Source organism: Elephas maximus, chromosome 2, assembly GCF_024166365.1.
Source record: "Elephas maximus indicus isolate mEleMax1 chromosome 2, mEleMax1 primary haplotype, whole genome shotgun sequence".
In the NCBI taxonomy this organism is placed as follows: Eukaryota; Metazoa; Chordata; class Mammalia; order Proboscidea; family Elephantidae; genus Elephas; species Elephas maximus.
In genome coordinates this window covers 241,842-258,985 of record NC_064820.1, presented here as the reverse complement: position 1 = coordinate 258,985, position 17,144 = coordinate 241,842, and the positions used below count along the sequence as shown (strand labels likewise).

The 17,144-nt window shown below is 44.5% G+C and overlaps 1 protein-coding gene across 1 annotated transcript in view; it reads right to left on the bottom strand.

The window, feature by feature from the left end:
- Positions 1–619: 619 nt before the first annotated feature.
- Positions 620–17,144, bottom strand: part of SDHA (succinate dehydrogenase complex flavoprotein subunit A) — a 38,747-nt gene continuing 22,222 nt past the window's right edge. Inside the window, exons 11-15 of the mRNA XM_049859453.1 lie at positions 13,950–14,068; positions 11,441–11,552; positions 11,100–11,230; positions 10,431–10,544; positions 620–9,226 (exon numbers count right to left, since the gene is read on the bottom strand). Coding sequence (XP_049715410.1) covers positions 9,140–9,226; positions 10,431–10,544; positions 11,100–11,230; positions 11,441–11,552; positions 13,950–14,068 — 563 coding nt within the window. The 3' untranslated portion in view covers positions 620–9,139. The remainder of the gene's footprint in view (positions 9,227–10,430; positions 10,545–11,099; positions 11,231–11,440; positions 11,553–13,949; positions 14,069–17,144) is intronic.

The window sequence follows — 17,144 nt, the reverse complement described above, 5'->3', positions numbered from 1 at the left end:
TGTTTGTTGGAACACATCATCCCTGCTGACTTTCAGACTACCTGGCTTTTCTGTTTAATCTACTCGTGTTGTGGAGGTTCAAGAAGGATCTACATGTATTTATTATTATTATTCAGTTTGCTGAGGGTACAGGTCTCTGGGGCTTCCCTACAGATGCTGAGAAGGGGACTGGCATGCAGGTTTCCAGGTTGTAGTCCCCAGACATGTCAGAATGCAGATTCTCGAGCACAACCCCAGGACCTGAGAAGCAGATGTTCTGGGTTAGGCGGGCACTCTGTCTACAGTCACTCCAGGTGATTCCAATGTACACTCAAGTGTGAGAGCCACTGCACTAGGGGGTGCAAACTGGTAGTTTTTATATTCTATCATTCCTTCCTCCTTTATTTGCAGGAATTCTTTTGTGAAGAACCTTCCCTAATCAACAATGATTATTTGGTTACCCTGAAATACAACTTGTAGAGAAAGGCAGGATAATCGTTTATTTTCCTCTAATTGTCCATTTTCAGAGTTAGTGTTCTAGTTACCTTCAAGAGTGACCAATTACATGTTTTTATTTCTGGCTTTTTCTCTTTTTTAACTGTCATTATGAATGCATATTTTTGAAAATGTATTCCGTCTGTTTCCTTCATCTGCAGTCTATCTATAGCAATGGGGAGCCCCTTCATGTCAGTTCCTATGCCCTTTGCCATGACCACAGGTTTGGTGGCTTTTCTTTCTGGCATAGAAAAATGTTTTAGAATGATTTTGTGCATTTCCTGCCCCAGCCCAAGCATCACTCTTCTTCACAGAGCTCTGGTTATTTTTATTGGGATATGGTATTTAGAGACAACAATCTAGGTACATGGGGTACCCACTGCTACTGGGGCATAGTAAAGAAATATCTATTTTTTAAGAGAACAGAAAAAAACAGTGAATTTACACTTATATTCCACCACGTGTTGGTCAGTTTGTTGTACTGTGATAGTCTGCACATTGCTGTAATGCTAGAAGCTATGCTACTGATATTTCAAATACCAGTAGGTTCACTCATGGTTTCAGCTGAGCTTCCACACTAAGACAGACTAGGAAGAAAGGAATAGTGATCTACTTCTGAAAGTTAGCCAATGAAAACCTTATGGATCACAACAGAATACTGTCTGATGCAGTGCTGGAGGATGCGCCACTCAGGTTCGAAGGCACTCTAAGTACGACTAAGAGGTGCATCCTCATAGTACAGTTAACCTTAATGATGAGGATGGAGTGAAGCTTTCAGGACCTTTATTTACTAATGTGGCATAACTCAAGATGAAAACAGCTGTAAACATCCATTAGTAATTGGAAGGTAGAATGTAAGAAGGATGGATGAATCAAGGGAAACTGGAAGTGGTCAAAAATGAAATGTAACACTTGAAAATCCTAGGCGTTTGTGGGCTGGAACACACTGGTGTTGGCCATTTTGAATCAACAATCATATGGTCTACTATTCTGGAAATGACAAAGTGAAGAGAAACAGCACCAAATTTATTGTCAAAAAGAACATTTCAAGATCTATCCTGCAACAATGGAGAAAAAAAAAAAAGCTTATGAGCCTGTTTATGTACAACCAAACACCTCATGGAATTTGGTTCCCTGGTTTGTAGGTTTAGGGTCATGTTTCCATGGTGCATCCAAGTTAATTGGCCTAATAACATGTTTAGTGCTTCTGTTCTACCTTCTAGTTTGTTTCATAGTGCCTGGGGTCTTAAAAGCTTGCAAGCGGCCATCCAAGGTACAAAAATTGGTCTCTATCTGAAGCAATAAAGGAAGGAGAGTGAGGAATAGGAAGAAATGGAATGTGTGCTAATTGCCTCCATGAACAACTGCCTCCTTTGCCATGAAAGAAGAACTGGATATTGCCTGGCTACCATTACTGAACATTTTGATCAAAAATTCTTGTCTTGTTTATGTAGTGCTGCTATAACAGAAATACCACACAAGTGGATGGCTTTAACAAAGAGAAACATTTCCTCACAGTAAAGTAAGCTAAAAGTCCAAATTGAGGGCATCAACTCTAGGGTAAGGCTTTCTCTCTCTTCGGCTCTGGAGGAATGTCCTTCTCATCAATCTTCCCCTGGACTAGGAGCTTCTCCGCATGGGAACCCTGGGTCCAAAGGATTTGCTCTGCTCCCAGCACTGCTTTCTTGGTGGTATGAGGTCCCCCATCTTTCTGCTTTACTCTCTCTTTTATAACCCAAAAGAATTTGGCTCAAGGCACAACCCAATCCTGTAGATTGAGTCCTGCCTCTTTAACACAATTGCTGCCATCCCCCCTCATTAACATCATAGAGGCAGAATTTACAACACATAGGAAAATCACATCAGATGACAAAATGGTGGACAATCACACAATACTGGAAATCATGGTCTAGCCAAATTGATACACATAGTTTTTGGGGACACAATTCATGACAATTCTATAGAAGAATCCTGGTCAAAAAGTGGAAAATGCGGAATTGCAAATTCTCATGGAATCCAGAATTTCTGAGAGCCAAGGAGACTGGATGAACCCCTATAACTATTGCCCTGAGATTATCTTTAAACCTTAAGACTTAAACCAAAAATATCCCCTGAAGTCTTTGTAAAACCAAATAGTCTAACTTAACTAGTAAGGAATGTCTGCCTTGCACATTTGTGCTATTTTAAGATCTATCTACATGGGATCAAATTGACAATAGAACTTGAATTATTAGATAGGAACCTTAGGGGGCAGTGAGTTTATGTTAATGGAGAAGGAACAACTCAGAAAAGGTGAGACTGTTTGTACAACTTGAGAAATGTAATCAATGTCACTGAATTGTACATGTGGAAATTGTTGAATTGGTGTATGTTTGTGATCATTAAGTCTGAGTGTCAACTTGGCTGGGCCATGATTCTCAGTGGTTTGGCAATTATGACGTAGTTTGACAGACTTATAATGATGTAATCACCTCCATGATGAGATCTGATACACTGGGATCACCTCTATAATGGGATCTTCCAGAGTAGCCAACTAGTTCAAAGGGAGTTTCTTTGGGGGTGTGGCCTGTATCCAATATAGGTGAACCTTCTGGGAAGGCTTGCAGGCTTTTGTTTGCTCTAAATCCTGCAGCTGGTTCCTGTTCATCTGATCTCTGACTCTTGGGACTTGAGCTAGCTAGCAGCTTACCTGCCATCTTACCTCCAGTCTTGGATTTACCAGACCCTGTGGCTACATGAGTCAGAAGAAGCCTCCAGTCTGACCCGTGTACTTGGAACTTTCCAGCCATTTACTTAATATAAATCTCTCTCTCTCTATATTTATACACTGCACTGGTTTTGCTTCTCTAGAGAACACAGTCTAAGACAATGTTTTGCTGTGTATCATCTCAAAAAAAAAAAAAAAATCCTGAAGTACAATGCTATCAGTGGTTACTATCCATTCGCCTACCAGAAGATCAGTTAATACCACTATAATTGAAATTTATGCACCAACTACTAATGCCAAAGATGAAGACATTGAAGATTTTTACACACTGCTTCAGACTGAAACTGATCAAGCCTGCAATCAAGATGCATGATAATTACTGGTAATTGGAATGAGAAGGTTGGAAACAAAGAAGGATCAGTAGTTTGAAAATAAGACCTTGGTGATAGACACGTGTGGTGTGATGGATTGCTTTTGTGCGGACTTTCTTGCCACTGTCTCGTAACTCTTACCCAAGTGATTGGGCGGGACTATGCAGATAGGGTAATTGTGGCTTAATGATGGGATTGGCCAGTTTTGCCATCCCGCTGGCCTTGAGGTGGGTCATGAGAGGTGTGCACCACCACCAAGAACAGCCAGGAGTGGAGACCACATCCTTTGGACCCAGGATGCCTGAGCTGAGAAGCTCCTGGAACCAGGAGACAGTGAGCTGTAACTCTGAAGACAGCAAGAAGCAGTGGCAGGGGAGTTTTCCATCTCCATCTCTTTGCACTTGTCATTATAATACTTTACTTTGTCTTGTCGAGCTGCCCTTTGAAATCTTCTGTTCAGTTCTTTCATCAATTCTTCCTTTTGCTTTAGCTGCTCGACGTTCGAGAGCAAGTTTCAGAGTCTCCTCTGACATCTATCTTGGTCTTTTCTTTCTTTCCTATCTTTTCAGTGACCTCTTGCTTTCTTCATGGATGATATCCCTGATGTCATTTCGCAACTCGTCTGGTCTTCAGTTACTAGTGTTCCATGAGTCAAATCTATTCTTCAGGTGGTCTCTAAATAAAGGTGGGATATACTAAAGGTCATATTTTGGCTCTCGTGGACTCGCTCTGATTTTCTTCAGTTTCAGCTTAAACTTGCATATGAGCCTTGTTCTGACTGATGATATTGAGCTTTTCCACCCTCTTTCCACAGATGTAGTCAATTTGATTTCTGTGTGTTCCATCTGGTGAGGTCCATGTGTATAGTCGCCATTTATGTTGGTGAAAGAAGGTGTTTGCAATGAAGAAGTCGTCGGTCTTGCAAAATTCTATCATTCAATCTCCGGAATTGTTACTATCACCAAGGCCATATTTTCCAACTACCAATCCTTCTTCTTTGTTTCCAACTTTCGCATTCCAATCACCAGTAACTTATCAATGCCTCTTAATCGAGATGTTTCAACAAACAGATGCAGCGCTGGAGGTGCTCACTCGTCTATGCCAAGAAATATGGAAGACAGCTTCCTGGCCAACTGACTGGAAGAGATGCATATTTATGCTTATTCCCAAGAAAGGTGATCCAACTGAATGTGAAGTTATAGAAAAATATTATTAATATCACACGCAAGCAAAATTTTGCTGAAGATCATTCAAAAACGGCTGCAGCAGTATATTGACAGGGAACTGCCAGAAATTCAGGCCGGTTTCAGAAGAGGACGTGGAACCAGGGATATCATTGCTGATGTCAAATGGATTCTGGCTGAAAGCAGAGAATACCAGAAGGATGTTTACCTGTGTTTTATTGATTATGCAAAGGCATTCGACTCTGTGGATCATAACAAATTATGGATAACATTGCCAAGAATGGGAATTCCAGAACACTTAATTGTGCTCATGAGGAACCTTTACATGGATCAAGAGGCAGTTGTTTGGACAGAACAAGGGGATACTGATTGGTTTAAAGTTAGGAATGGTGTGCATCAGGGTTGTATGCTTTCATCATACCTATTCAATCTGTATGCTGAGCAAATAATACGAGAAGCTAGACTATATGCAGAATGGGGCATCAGGACTGGAGGAAGACTCATTAACAACCTGTAATATGCAGATGACACAACCTTGCTTGCTGCAAATAAAAAGGACTTGAAGCACTTACTAATGAAGGTCAAAGACCACAGCCTTCAGTATGGATTGCACCTCATAAAGAAAACAAAAATCCTCACAACTGGACCAATGAGCAGCATCACGATAAACAGAGAAAAGATTGAAGTTGTCAAGGATTTCATCTTACTTCGATCCACCATCAACAGCCATGGAAGCAGCAGTCAAGAAATCAAGAGACGCATTGCATTGGACAAATCTGCTGCAAAGGACCTCTTTAAAGTGCTGAAGAGCAAAGATGTCACCTTGAAGACTAAGGTGCGCCTGACCCAAGCCATGGTATTTTCAATTGCATCATATGCATGTAAAAGCCAGACAATGAATGAGGAAGACTGAAGAATTGGTGCCTTTGAAATGTGGTGCTGGCAAAGAATATGGAAGATTCCATGGACTGCCAAAAGAATGAACAAATCTGTCTTAGAAGCAGTAAAACCAGAACACTCCTTAAAGCAAGGATGGCGAGACTGCGTCTTCCATACTTTGGACATGTTGTCAGGAGGGATCAGTCTCTGGAGAAGGATATCATGCTTGGCAAAGTACAGGGTCAGCGGCGAAGAGGAAGGCCCTCAACGAGGTGAACTGACACAGTGGCTGCAACAATAAGCTCAAGCATAACAATGTTTGTAAGCATGGCACAGGACTGGGCAGTGTTTCATTCTGTTGTGCATAGGGTCACTATGAGTCAGAACCGACTCAAGGGCACCTAACAACAACAACAGATATATCAAAATAAAATATAAAAGTACATAAAGAAAAAACTGAAATTAAATAGAATACTGAGATGATTAAAATAAAATAGAATGAAACAATGAAAATCGAGAAATAACAATGAGTATAAATAACAAGGAAACCCTGGTGGCATAGCGGCTAAGTGCTATGGCTGCTAACCAAATGGTCGGCAGTTCAAGTCCGCCTGGCGCTCCTAGGAAACCCTATGGGGTTGCTATGAGTCAGAAACGACTCGATAGCACTATATAAAAAAAAATAGAATATATAATAAAGTAAAATAAGTATTTGCAACACTTGATGAAGACGTAATTTACTTAATAACGCTAATAAATTACCAAGAGAAATATGCCCACAGGAAAAAAATTCAAAGTGTTAATGGACGTATATGCAGAGATGCTTGACATCCAATGTATTTCTTTTAAAAAACAAAACCAGCCGCAGTGGAGTCACCTCTGACTCATGGAGACCCCATGTGTCAGCAGAACTGTGCTCTACAGCGATGTCTGTGGGGGCACCTCTGGGAAGACTGGAACCACCAATGTTTCAGTGAGCAGCCCAGCACATTAACCATTGGTGCCACACTGGGACTCCTCAAAGAAACCACAAGGGTCAGAGTCAGAGGAAAAGATGTGATGAGGAAAGCAGGTCAGAGAAAGAGAGAGGGAGAGAGAGAAGGACTGGAAGGTGCTACCCTGCTGGCTCTGAAGACGGAGGAAGAAGGGACCATGAGCCAAGGAAAGCCATTTTCCTGCATCAGGCTGGAGAAGATGGAAGGCGTTAACTGACACCCAGTGAGGGGCAGGCCTCTGGTGCTGCTGCCATGGAGTCAGTTCTGACTCAAAGCGACCCCAGGTACATCAGAAGGGAACACTGCCTGGTCCTGCACCATCCTCACAATGTTGCTATGCTCGAGCCCACTTTGCCGCCACCGTGTCAATCCATCTCATTAAGGGTCTTTCTCTCTTTTGCTGGCCCTCTGCTTTACCAAGCATGACGTCCTTTAGGGATTGGTCCCTCCCGATAACACGCCCAAAGGATGTGAGAGAAAGCCTCACCGTTCTTGCTTCTAAGGAGCATTCTGGCTGTACTTCTTCCACGACAGACTTGTTCATTCTTCTGGCAGTCCATGGTATAGTCAATAGTCTTTGCTGCCACCATAAATCAAACGCATCAGTTCTTCTTCGGTCTTCCTTATTTATTGTCCAGCTTTTTTGCACGCATGAGGCAATTGAAAATACCATGGCTTGAGTCAAGTGCACCTTAGTCCTTAAAGTGACGTCTTTGCTTTTAAACACCTTAAAGAGGTTTTTTCCAGCAGATTTGCCCAATGTAATACCTTGTTTGATTTCTTGACTGCTCCTTCCATGGGCATTGATTGTGGATCCAAGTAAAGTGAAATCTTTTACTGGAGTGAAAACTGCTGAGAGCTTTTCAACAGGAAGGTTGGTGGTATCTACCTCAACTTTACATACACACTCCCCTTGATGAGGAATTCAACTAGTGGAAATTTTTCCTAGAGAGCATAGAAAACAAATGCCCACAGATGTATGTCCAAGAAAGCTCATGATGGCATTGTCTGCAGCAAGACCCTGGGAAAAGCCAATCCTTGATCACGAAGACAGTTAAACAGAGGGCCGTAACATGGCTGCTCCATACTAGGGGAAAATGCCTGAGATGTATGGAGTTAAAAACCATTTCTCAGACTCCTGCATGGCCGTGGAGTCTTCATCTCTGAATTTCAGCATCAATGTTCTAGTTACTGTGCTATTCCGGTTGTCTGCTTGATTTTTCAGTGTTTCTGTGGAGGGACGGCCCTTGGAGTAGACAAAATCATACAGTAGGTACTCACTCAACAAGATTTAGAAATTCATCTGTGCTGATGTGTGTACCAAGACTTTATTCCTTTTCATTGCTGAGTAGTACTCCATTGTATGGACATGCCACTCCTTGCTTCCCCACATGTACAGGTTTCTCTAGCTGCCTACTGCCCAACAAGACATCAGGTTGTCCTCCCACACCCCTGAAATTTAATGCTAAACACAGTATGCAACTGACTTAAAACTCCTAAGTTATTTCTAGAGGCTAGGTAGATTTCTATCAGCCCTCTGCTTCTGTCATTTGCAGTCGGAAAATAAATAGACACTGGCTTTGTACTGTATCAAATCCAAACTTTCCTCTCTAGCTGTGAAGCATCCCCCGCCCCCCAACCCCAAATCATTTTAATAATGTCCACAGCACCTCAACATTCTCTAGAGTCTAGCCTAGGGCTTGGAAAGAAGAAGAAATGAAGGATTTTTACATTTGAGGAACACCATTATTGCTGTGTATTAAACATGGGAAGAAAATGTACTGTCTGTCCATAAACATCACTCAAGGGCACAGAAACATGCTTTCTTATGATACCCAATTCCCAGTAACAGCCGTGTTCTTCAAATCTAAAATTTATGCAACACTGCCTTATGAAAAGCTTTTCTTACTAAAGGATGCCTTAAGGAATACGTTCATAAGATTATTTTCTAAGAAAAATTTTGGAAAAAACATTGTTCAAAGCAAACCAAATCTACAAAAAGAACAGCATAAAAATAAGAGAAATCCATTTACTTCTATGTCAGTTTCACTTAATATTTGGTTATTTAAATACTTTAGAGCTCACTTTCACGTATTTAACCATTTGCTTACTGAGAACGTGAAGGAAATGCCAGGTTTCTTCATCTGCTGTCAGGTACCACCAAAATTCATTTTCATTTCAGAATAAATTAATAAATGTGCTTCAGTGTGACAGAGTATAGTAGTAGTTCAGGTTAACAAAAATGCTTGAGGTCAAGATTTTAAGTGGATGTGGTGGAAATAAGAGAAAGCTGTTCATTTACGTTTTATTGAAGAACTGTGCCCACTTTTATCATTTCAAAAGAATGAAGTAAGAGACAAAGGCAGGCTTAATTCTTCCTGGCAAGCTGCTGGCCACTGGGCAGACAATCTACTCGAGCGCTAGTCCTTACTTATCAGAGTACATAATTTTAAAAAGACAGTGGCATGCACACACGCCAGGGGATAGTACACATAATTACAAGAGCAGGTTTCACGAACATCAGCCTCATCAGTAGGAGCGAATAGCAGGCGGCACTGTGGCACAGTCAGTTTCGTTTAAAGTTTTGTCAATCACAGGTCTGTATTCCAGAGTGACCTTAAAAACAAAAGCCAGTCATCTGTTAGAGCACAGAAATGTACAAACAGATCTCTCTCACAGTGTTTGTAAAAAATTAACTATAAAAATAGGCTTGCAGACATACAATCAAGAACTTAAAGACAAAGGTATTCACTAGAGTATTTTTTAATAACACGAATTTGAAAATGACCTAAACGTGCAACAACGTGCTATGTCAGTCATGGTGAATCCATGTAATGACATATCGTCATTAAAGCAGCTCCGTATAGATTTTACTGCTTTACAAACACTCCTGTCAAGAACTAGAGGAAAACATAGTCATATTTTAATTACATTTAAAACACGTATTTACTTTCAGATTTTTCTTATTTGTATGTATTTGTATACATACGTACTCACATAAGAAAAACTATACACATACACGTAAAACTTGAAAATGTTTCAAAATAATAACGGCTGATCATTGAATCGTGGGTAATGGGTGTTCATTTTTTCTTTAAATTTCTATATTTTCTAAAATGAAGGTGTAGCACACAGTATACTAGGTGTGACTGTGAAAATTCCTGACTGCATGAACTGAACAGCACATACCAGGCACACGTATACAAGGTGTGACTGAATATTCCTGACTGCCTGAATAGCACGTCCCAGGCACACGTATACGAGGGGAGGATGACAGAGCTTAATGTCTACAGGCCTAGACGAGTGACAAGACTGTCCCTTGAAAGCTATGAAAAACTCAAGTGTAAAAACTTTGTATCTTAATGCCTGGCACAAAAGCCAAACAGGTGAACTATATACCACTGTCGTGGCTGGGTACTCCCTGTGTATCCACCCCACCCCATTATCTCTCTCTCCCTTCTCTGCTGCCTCTGTGTCCAGGGGGGCTGCTTCCAATGGTTGGCCAGCACAGGCCAGGGGAAGGGGTGGGGGCTAAGGGTCTCTTCCCTGCTCCCTCTGCTCCGGCCACTATGTCCCTCCCCAGACTAAGCTCTCGCTGGGTCCGGTATCACTGTTTGCACTCCTACCACTGCAGACCTGGAGCAGCACTGAAGACCTCCATGCCAGCTGGCCCTTATTGCAGCGGGAGCTTGACTGACCCAAGTCTGTCTTTCTGCTCCAAGCACGTCCAGGTGCTGCCTCCCCCAGTTCATGACCTGTGCACGCTGTACTGTGGAACGGGTCAGACAGGGCAAACTGAGAGAACAAAGACCACTCATACCTTCCCCGTCTTGACATCGACATAAGAGAGGGTGTGCTTTCTCCAGTGCTCTGCAAATGGTTTCTTCTGCTGCCCTTGAACAGGTTTAGAATAATCGTACTCATCAATCCGCACCTGAGGCAAGAGATAGAACAGCACCTCAGAAGACGCCATCAACAACTCTCCCCCAGTTTCCATCTCCTAAGGGAGAGCCAAGACAGGAAACGGCATGACAGGACGCGTGAGACAGCAACACTCCTCGCAGGCCTACGAGGTCTCTGTGGCCAGAGCAGACCTCACTCGTGGAGGGAGCACTCCAGGCCTCCTTGTCCACTTTCCAGTCCGTTTTCCTCCCCCCTCTACGATCCCTAACTAGAAACGCTAATCGGCCATTTGCTTACATCAGGTACCTAAAAAAACACTGAACATGGTACAACTAGGCACCCAGACGAAGGTCAACTGCAACACCACACAGGGACCCGTCTACAAACCATCAGTCCTCTAGTCATCACTCTGTGCCGGGTGCCTCGCTCATCTCTGCTCATCCCACCTTCACTGAGACCCAGGAGGTTGGCATTAGTCCTGACAGCGGGGCAGGGGCAGGTCTGGGCCCAGCAACATGAGCCCAGAGTGCATGACAGTGCCAGGAAGAGCACACGCCAGTGCCTGGGGGCCTTCGTGTAGGTGCACCTTGTAGTCCTCCCTGGCGTGGGCACCGCGAGACTCCTTCCGGGCCTCGGCCCCATAAATGGTCTGCAGTGCACAGAGCATCAGGTTCTGCAGCTCCAGGGTCTCCACCAGATCGGTGTTCCAGGCCATTCCTGGGGACACAGACAAGTCATCCTGAGCGGCTGACAGGTGGGTGGATGGGCCAAGCCCTATAACCCCAGGTGACCTGCTGTCCCCATGGGCTCCCTAGAACTCAACGGGATGCACCAGAATGTGTAGCCGTTACAGCAGTAAGCCCAGACCACTCGAACAGCAAGCCCCGCCTGCCCCACGGACGCACATACTCCCAGGTACGCACTCACCCCTGTCGAATGTCTTCAGGTGCTGCAGGTCCCCGTACAGCTGGGTGATCTTCTCACAGCCCTCCTGCAGCACGCTGCCCACCCGGAACACTGCCGCATGGCTCTGCATCGACTATAACACAAGGCACCGTGGTCAAGATGAAGCCCCACCAAGAGCCACGACCTCCGGATCCAATAGTTTCTTCTGCTCTTCCTGTTTTTCTAAAATACTTATGCAAATTAAATGGGAAACTAGGAAACACAGGCAACAGGTGTATCACTCTGAATTTTAAAAATAAGTTTTGATTAAAGCTTTGTAAAAATGTTTCCATGCTCCCGTAAAGTGTAGGCCTTGCAACGAAGGAAACCCACGCCATGTAAAACGAACATTCACATCTACAGCAGGCACTCTGTGGGACACGGGCCAGTGTGGGACACGGCCAGGACAGGCAGTCTAAGCCGCCTCCTGAGCGGAGAAGTGGAACAAGTGCAGACAGAAAGGGCCCATCGCTGGATGTGCCCCCAACGAGAGGGCCGCTCTGGGCAGCCGCAGGACGTCACCCGCCCCGACGCAGTCCATCAGCTGGTGGCAAGTTTTTGTGGTCTGGTGGTCAGCATCAACACGCTGGTGGATTCCCTCAGAGGCACCCACCAGGTAATGCTGGGAACACAGCAGCTGGCGCCGACTAAGTGGAGGACGAAGTACAGGGCCGGACCTTTGCTGCCATGATCTTCACCCATTTCCTCATGAGTCACTGGTCTTTTCGCTATTTCTAACAGCTCACCGTATGTTAAGGAAATCAGCCCTCTGCCCCTCCCAAAGTCCTTAGCTTATCATTGGTTTTCTGACTTTCAATAGTGTTACTGAAAATGCTACATTCTTATGCAGCCAAATGTTTCAACATCTTCCCTTATTTCTGGATTTTATGAGATGCTTAAAAAGGCTTCCCCAATCCAAAATTACAAAAAAGAATTTGCTTTTTTTCTTGTGGTTTTAAGGTTCCAATTTCTACATCTAATTTTTTGACGCTTTTGAGATTTATTTTGGCGTAATGACGCAGCAACCCCATTTTATTTTTCACTAGTTCAAGGAATTGGAAATCAAAACCCCTTCTTCTGCAAGACATCGTAGGGTTTTCGGGCTCAAATGCACAGCAGACTACTTTCAGAACTACTGCATGAAGAGGCTGAGGGAAATCAAGAGACCCAAAGCTTTTGCTGGCTTCATGATCACTTGATTTTGAGAAGCAAATCAGATACAATCCGGTGTCACAGAAATGACAGGATACCAGGTTAATGCGTTCTTGAGTGGCCTTGGCCCTGTTAGACCTGGGCCCCAGTCTGTTCACTGGCGGGCGAGTGGCATGACCTCGGCAGAGACCCAAGCTCCTCCAGCCCTGCCTATCCGTCCAAGAAGCAGAGACAGTCTGCCCCTCCCAGAGCCAACACAGGGCTGATGTGTGAGGGCCAGTGTTAGGTCCTTCCCAAAAGTATACTCCGGTGGGCTCCCTACTGTCCGCATGGGCATCCTGCACACACCGGTGCTGCAGGCCTTGCTCTGGACTCAAGGGGGCATGATTCCGCTGCAGCACGGGATACTGCGGTGGGTCCTCGTTGTTCAGTTATCCTCAGTATTGTAATTATCCGTGTTACCAGAGAAAACTGCAGGTTCAATGGGAACTAACGCTTTGGTCCATGTACGCAGTCTGTGTGCAGAGAGCATACACCTTTGTACACTCATTAAAAGAATTTATTTTCTGTTTTACATATTATTTCTACTGATCTAAACCTGTTATCCAGAGCAGTAGCCGCTAACCACAAGTAGTTATGTTAAAACAAATACAAGTCAGTCCCATAGCGACACCAGCCACGTTTCAAGTGACCAAGAGCCATGTGTGGCTGGTGGCTGCCACATAGGACAGAGGGGTGTGGAACACCTCCACGTACACAGAAAGCTCTCCTGGGCGGGGTGATCTGGAGGGTAAAGACTGACAGTAAGTGCTGCCTGGATTATGGCTTCCACAACTTCCCATTTTCCCCATCTTCCTGATTTCATTTGGGGGCAGGAGTGGGTCCTGTTTAAAGACATTTCCCAGAGTTGTTGGAAGCTGGTGTGATGACGTGATTTTGTTCTGGGCAATCAGCTGTGAGCACAAGGGTCATGCTGGGCTCCCGGGAATCCTGCTTAGGGGAAACCAACCCAGCTGGGAACGGAGTTCCTTTCGACCTTCCCGTTCTTCCTCCTTCAGGCCTGCAATGTACGTGTACGTGGTGGCTGGAGAGCCAGAGGCTGCCTGGGACTGTGTGTGGCCAAGGCAGACGCCACATGCAGAGGCAGGGGGCACAGAGAGAAGGCATTTGCATCCCTGAGGCTGCTGGGCTGCCGCCACAGCCCTTCACGTGCACAGCAACTGCACAGGGGTCTCTTACGTGCTGCAGCTGAACAGAACCCTGAAGGAGAGCACCAGGGCACATCCACTGACTGGTCCCCCAGCCCCAGGGCAGGTGGGAGGCGCTCCACTGTCCTCACCTTCTGCATGCTGAGTCGCAGCTCTGACGTCCTTATGCTTCCATTTGCAAATCTCAACTTGTCCAGATTTGCAACAGACTCTTCCCCAGCATTTGGTTTAATCGGGGGAACTTTATCTCCTAATTAAAAAAAAAAAAACTAGAATTTAACCTTTGAAAAATAAACATTTAGAGAAAACAGATGGATTTTGATGACCATGAAGGAGTATGGGAAACGTAGTGGTAACCTGGCCAACAACCTGCCTGGTCCACCCCATAACCAAGGAGTCATCTGTTTACTTGGGGCCAATTACAGAGAAGACAACCTTTGAATGAAAATGGCAACTATCTCTAATACTAAAATACCAGATAGATGCATTAAAAAAAAAAAATTTTTTTTTTTTATGCAGTGACCTTGTACTATACTACTTTGTAGAGTGAAAAAAATGACATCTTCTAGACAATGGTTTTCAATTTTTCTGCCTCGATTTCTAAAACATTCCTTTTCTCTTTGTCAGAGGGGGAACCTGGAATTTTCTGCTTTGCCTCAACACATTTGACCCCGGTCGTCCCTGCTATGAAATTGTGCTTGTTAGCTGACCCGTAAAATGAGAGGCAATGTGCTCTGCTCCTGAGGAAACTGGGACAAAGCTGCGGCCGTTCTCAGGCAGAACCCTTTTCACAAGCTGCTTATGCAGCCTGGCTCCAGGACGTCTGCAGATTAACTGATACATTTGCAGTTACTGTTCCGAACTTCAGCTATACAAAAACCCCTTGCACCACCCTGGCTTCAGAGCACTTTGTATCTTCAGATCGTGCCACTCCAACGACAGCTGTTACTGTTCCCCAATAACTTTCTGTGAACTTCTAACGGAGCGCCACGGACTGAGTTGTGTACCCAAAATACCTGTCCGCTTGGCTAGGTCATGATTCCCTTGTACGACTGTATGACTGTCTACCATTTTATCTGCTGTGTGATATCCTATATGTTGTAAATCCGATCACTATGATATAATAAGATGGATTAGCAGCAGTTATACTGACGAGGCCTACAAGCTTAGGTAGTGTCTTAGGCCAATCTTTTTTGAAATATAAAAGAGAGAAGCAAGCAGGGAGACGCGGGGACCTCATACCACCAAGAAAGCAGCACTGGGAGCAGAGCGCGTCCTTTGGACCCGAGGTCCCTGTGCTGAGATGCTCCCAGACCAAGGGAAGACTGATGACGAGGACCTTCCTCCAGAGCCAACGAGAGAGAAAGCCTTCCCCTGGAGCCAGCGCCCTGAATTCAGACTTTTAGCCTACTGGACTGTGAGAGAATACTCTCTTTGTTAAAGCCATCCACATGTGGTATTTGTTTTAGCAGCACTAGATGACTAAGACGCAGAGTACGAGATTTTCTTCTTTGACAGAATGCAGGGCCACACGGGGAAACGGTACTAGATCTGGTGTCAGGAGACAGGTATTGGAACGAGGCCCAAGTCCCAGCAACGAGAAACCAGGGCTGCCGCTCAGCATGTTCGCCTTCAGAGCTGTCGCTCCATCAAGTGAGAGGGCCAGATGAAGACGGAGCCTTTCACTGTTATCTGCATCATTATGACTACTGATACACAAGGGGGCACGGTATCTTATTTATCTCCAGCTTGGATGCAACTTAACTAACGACCATATTTTTTTTTTTCAATTTTTTTATTGTGCTTTAAAGTTTACAGTTTGTTAGTTTATTTATACATAATCGTTATGTGACCCTAGTGACTCTCCCTGTAATGTGGCACCACACTCCTTTCCACCCTGTATTTCCAGTGTCCATTCAACCAGCTCCTGTCCCTTTCTGCATTCTCATCTCGCCTCCAGACAGGAGCTGCCCATTTAGTCTCATGCATGTACTTGAGCTAAGAAACACACTCCTCCCAAGTATCACTTTATGTCTTATACTCCAGTCTAATTTTTGTCAGAAGAGTTGGCTTCAGGAATGGTTTTAGTTTTGGGCTATCAGAGAGTATGGGGGCCATGTCTTCCAGGGTCCCTACAGTCTCAGTCACACCATTAAGCCTGGTCTTTTCACTACAATTTGAGTTCTGCACCCCACTTTCCTCCTGCTCCATCTCAATTGTGTTCCCCGTCAGGGTGGTCATTGGTGGTAGTCAGGCACCATCCAGTTCTTCTGGTCTCAGGCTGAGGTACTCTCTGGTTTATTGGCCCTTTCTGTATCTTGGGCTCATATTTTCTGTCTTTGGTGTTCATTGTCCTTTGCTCCACATGGGTTGGGACCAATTGATGCATCTTAGATGGCCCCTTGCTAGCTTTTAAGACCCAAGATGCCACTCACCAAAGTAGGATGCGGAATATTTTTTTTCTCATACAAAAATTTATCTATACCTTGCTATATACTCCTAACTGCTCTCCCGCAATGAGACAACACACTCCATCCCTCCGCTTTCTCATTTCATGTCCAGTCTACCAGCTTATGATCCCCTCTGCCCTCTCATCTCCCCTCCAGATAGGAGATGCCAATGTGGTCTCATGTGTCTACTTGATCCAAGAAGCTCACTCTTCACCAGCATCATTTTCTATCCCATAGTCCAGTCCAATCCCTGTCTGAGGAGTTGGCTTTGGGAATGGTTCCTGTCTTGGGCTAACAGAAGGTCTGGGGAGAATGATCTCCGGGGTCCTCCTAGTCTCAGTCAGACCATTAAAGTCTGTTCTTCTTACGAGAATTTGAGCTCTGCATCCCACTGCTCTCCTGCTCCCTCAGGGGTTCTCTGTTGCGTTCCCTGTTAGAGCAGTCACCGATTGTAGCCGGGCACCATCTAGTTCTTCTGGCCTCAGGATGATGTAGTTTCTGGTTTATGCTGCCTTTTCTATCTCTTGGGCTCAAAATTACCTTTTATCTTTGATGTTCTTCATTCTCCTTTGCTCCAGGTGGGTTGAGACCCAATTGATGCACTTAGATGGCTGCTTGCTAGCATTTAAGACCCCAGATGCACTCTCCAAAGTGGGATGCAGAATGTTTTCTTAATAGATTTTATTATGCCAATTGACTTACATGTCCCCCGAAACCATGGTCCCCAAACCTCTGCCCCTGCTACACTGGCCTTCGAAGCATTCAGTTTATTCAGGAAACTTCTTTGCTTTTGGTTTAGTCCAGTTGTGCTGACTATGCCTCTATTGTGTGTTTTCTTTTCCTTCACCTAAAGTAGTTCTTAACTATTACCTAATT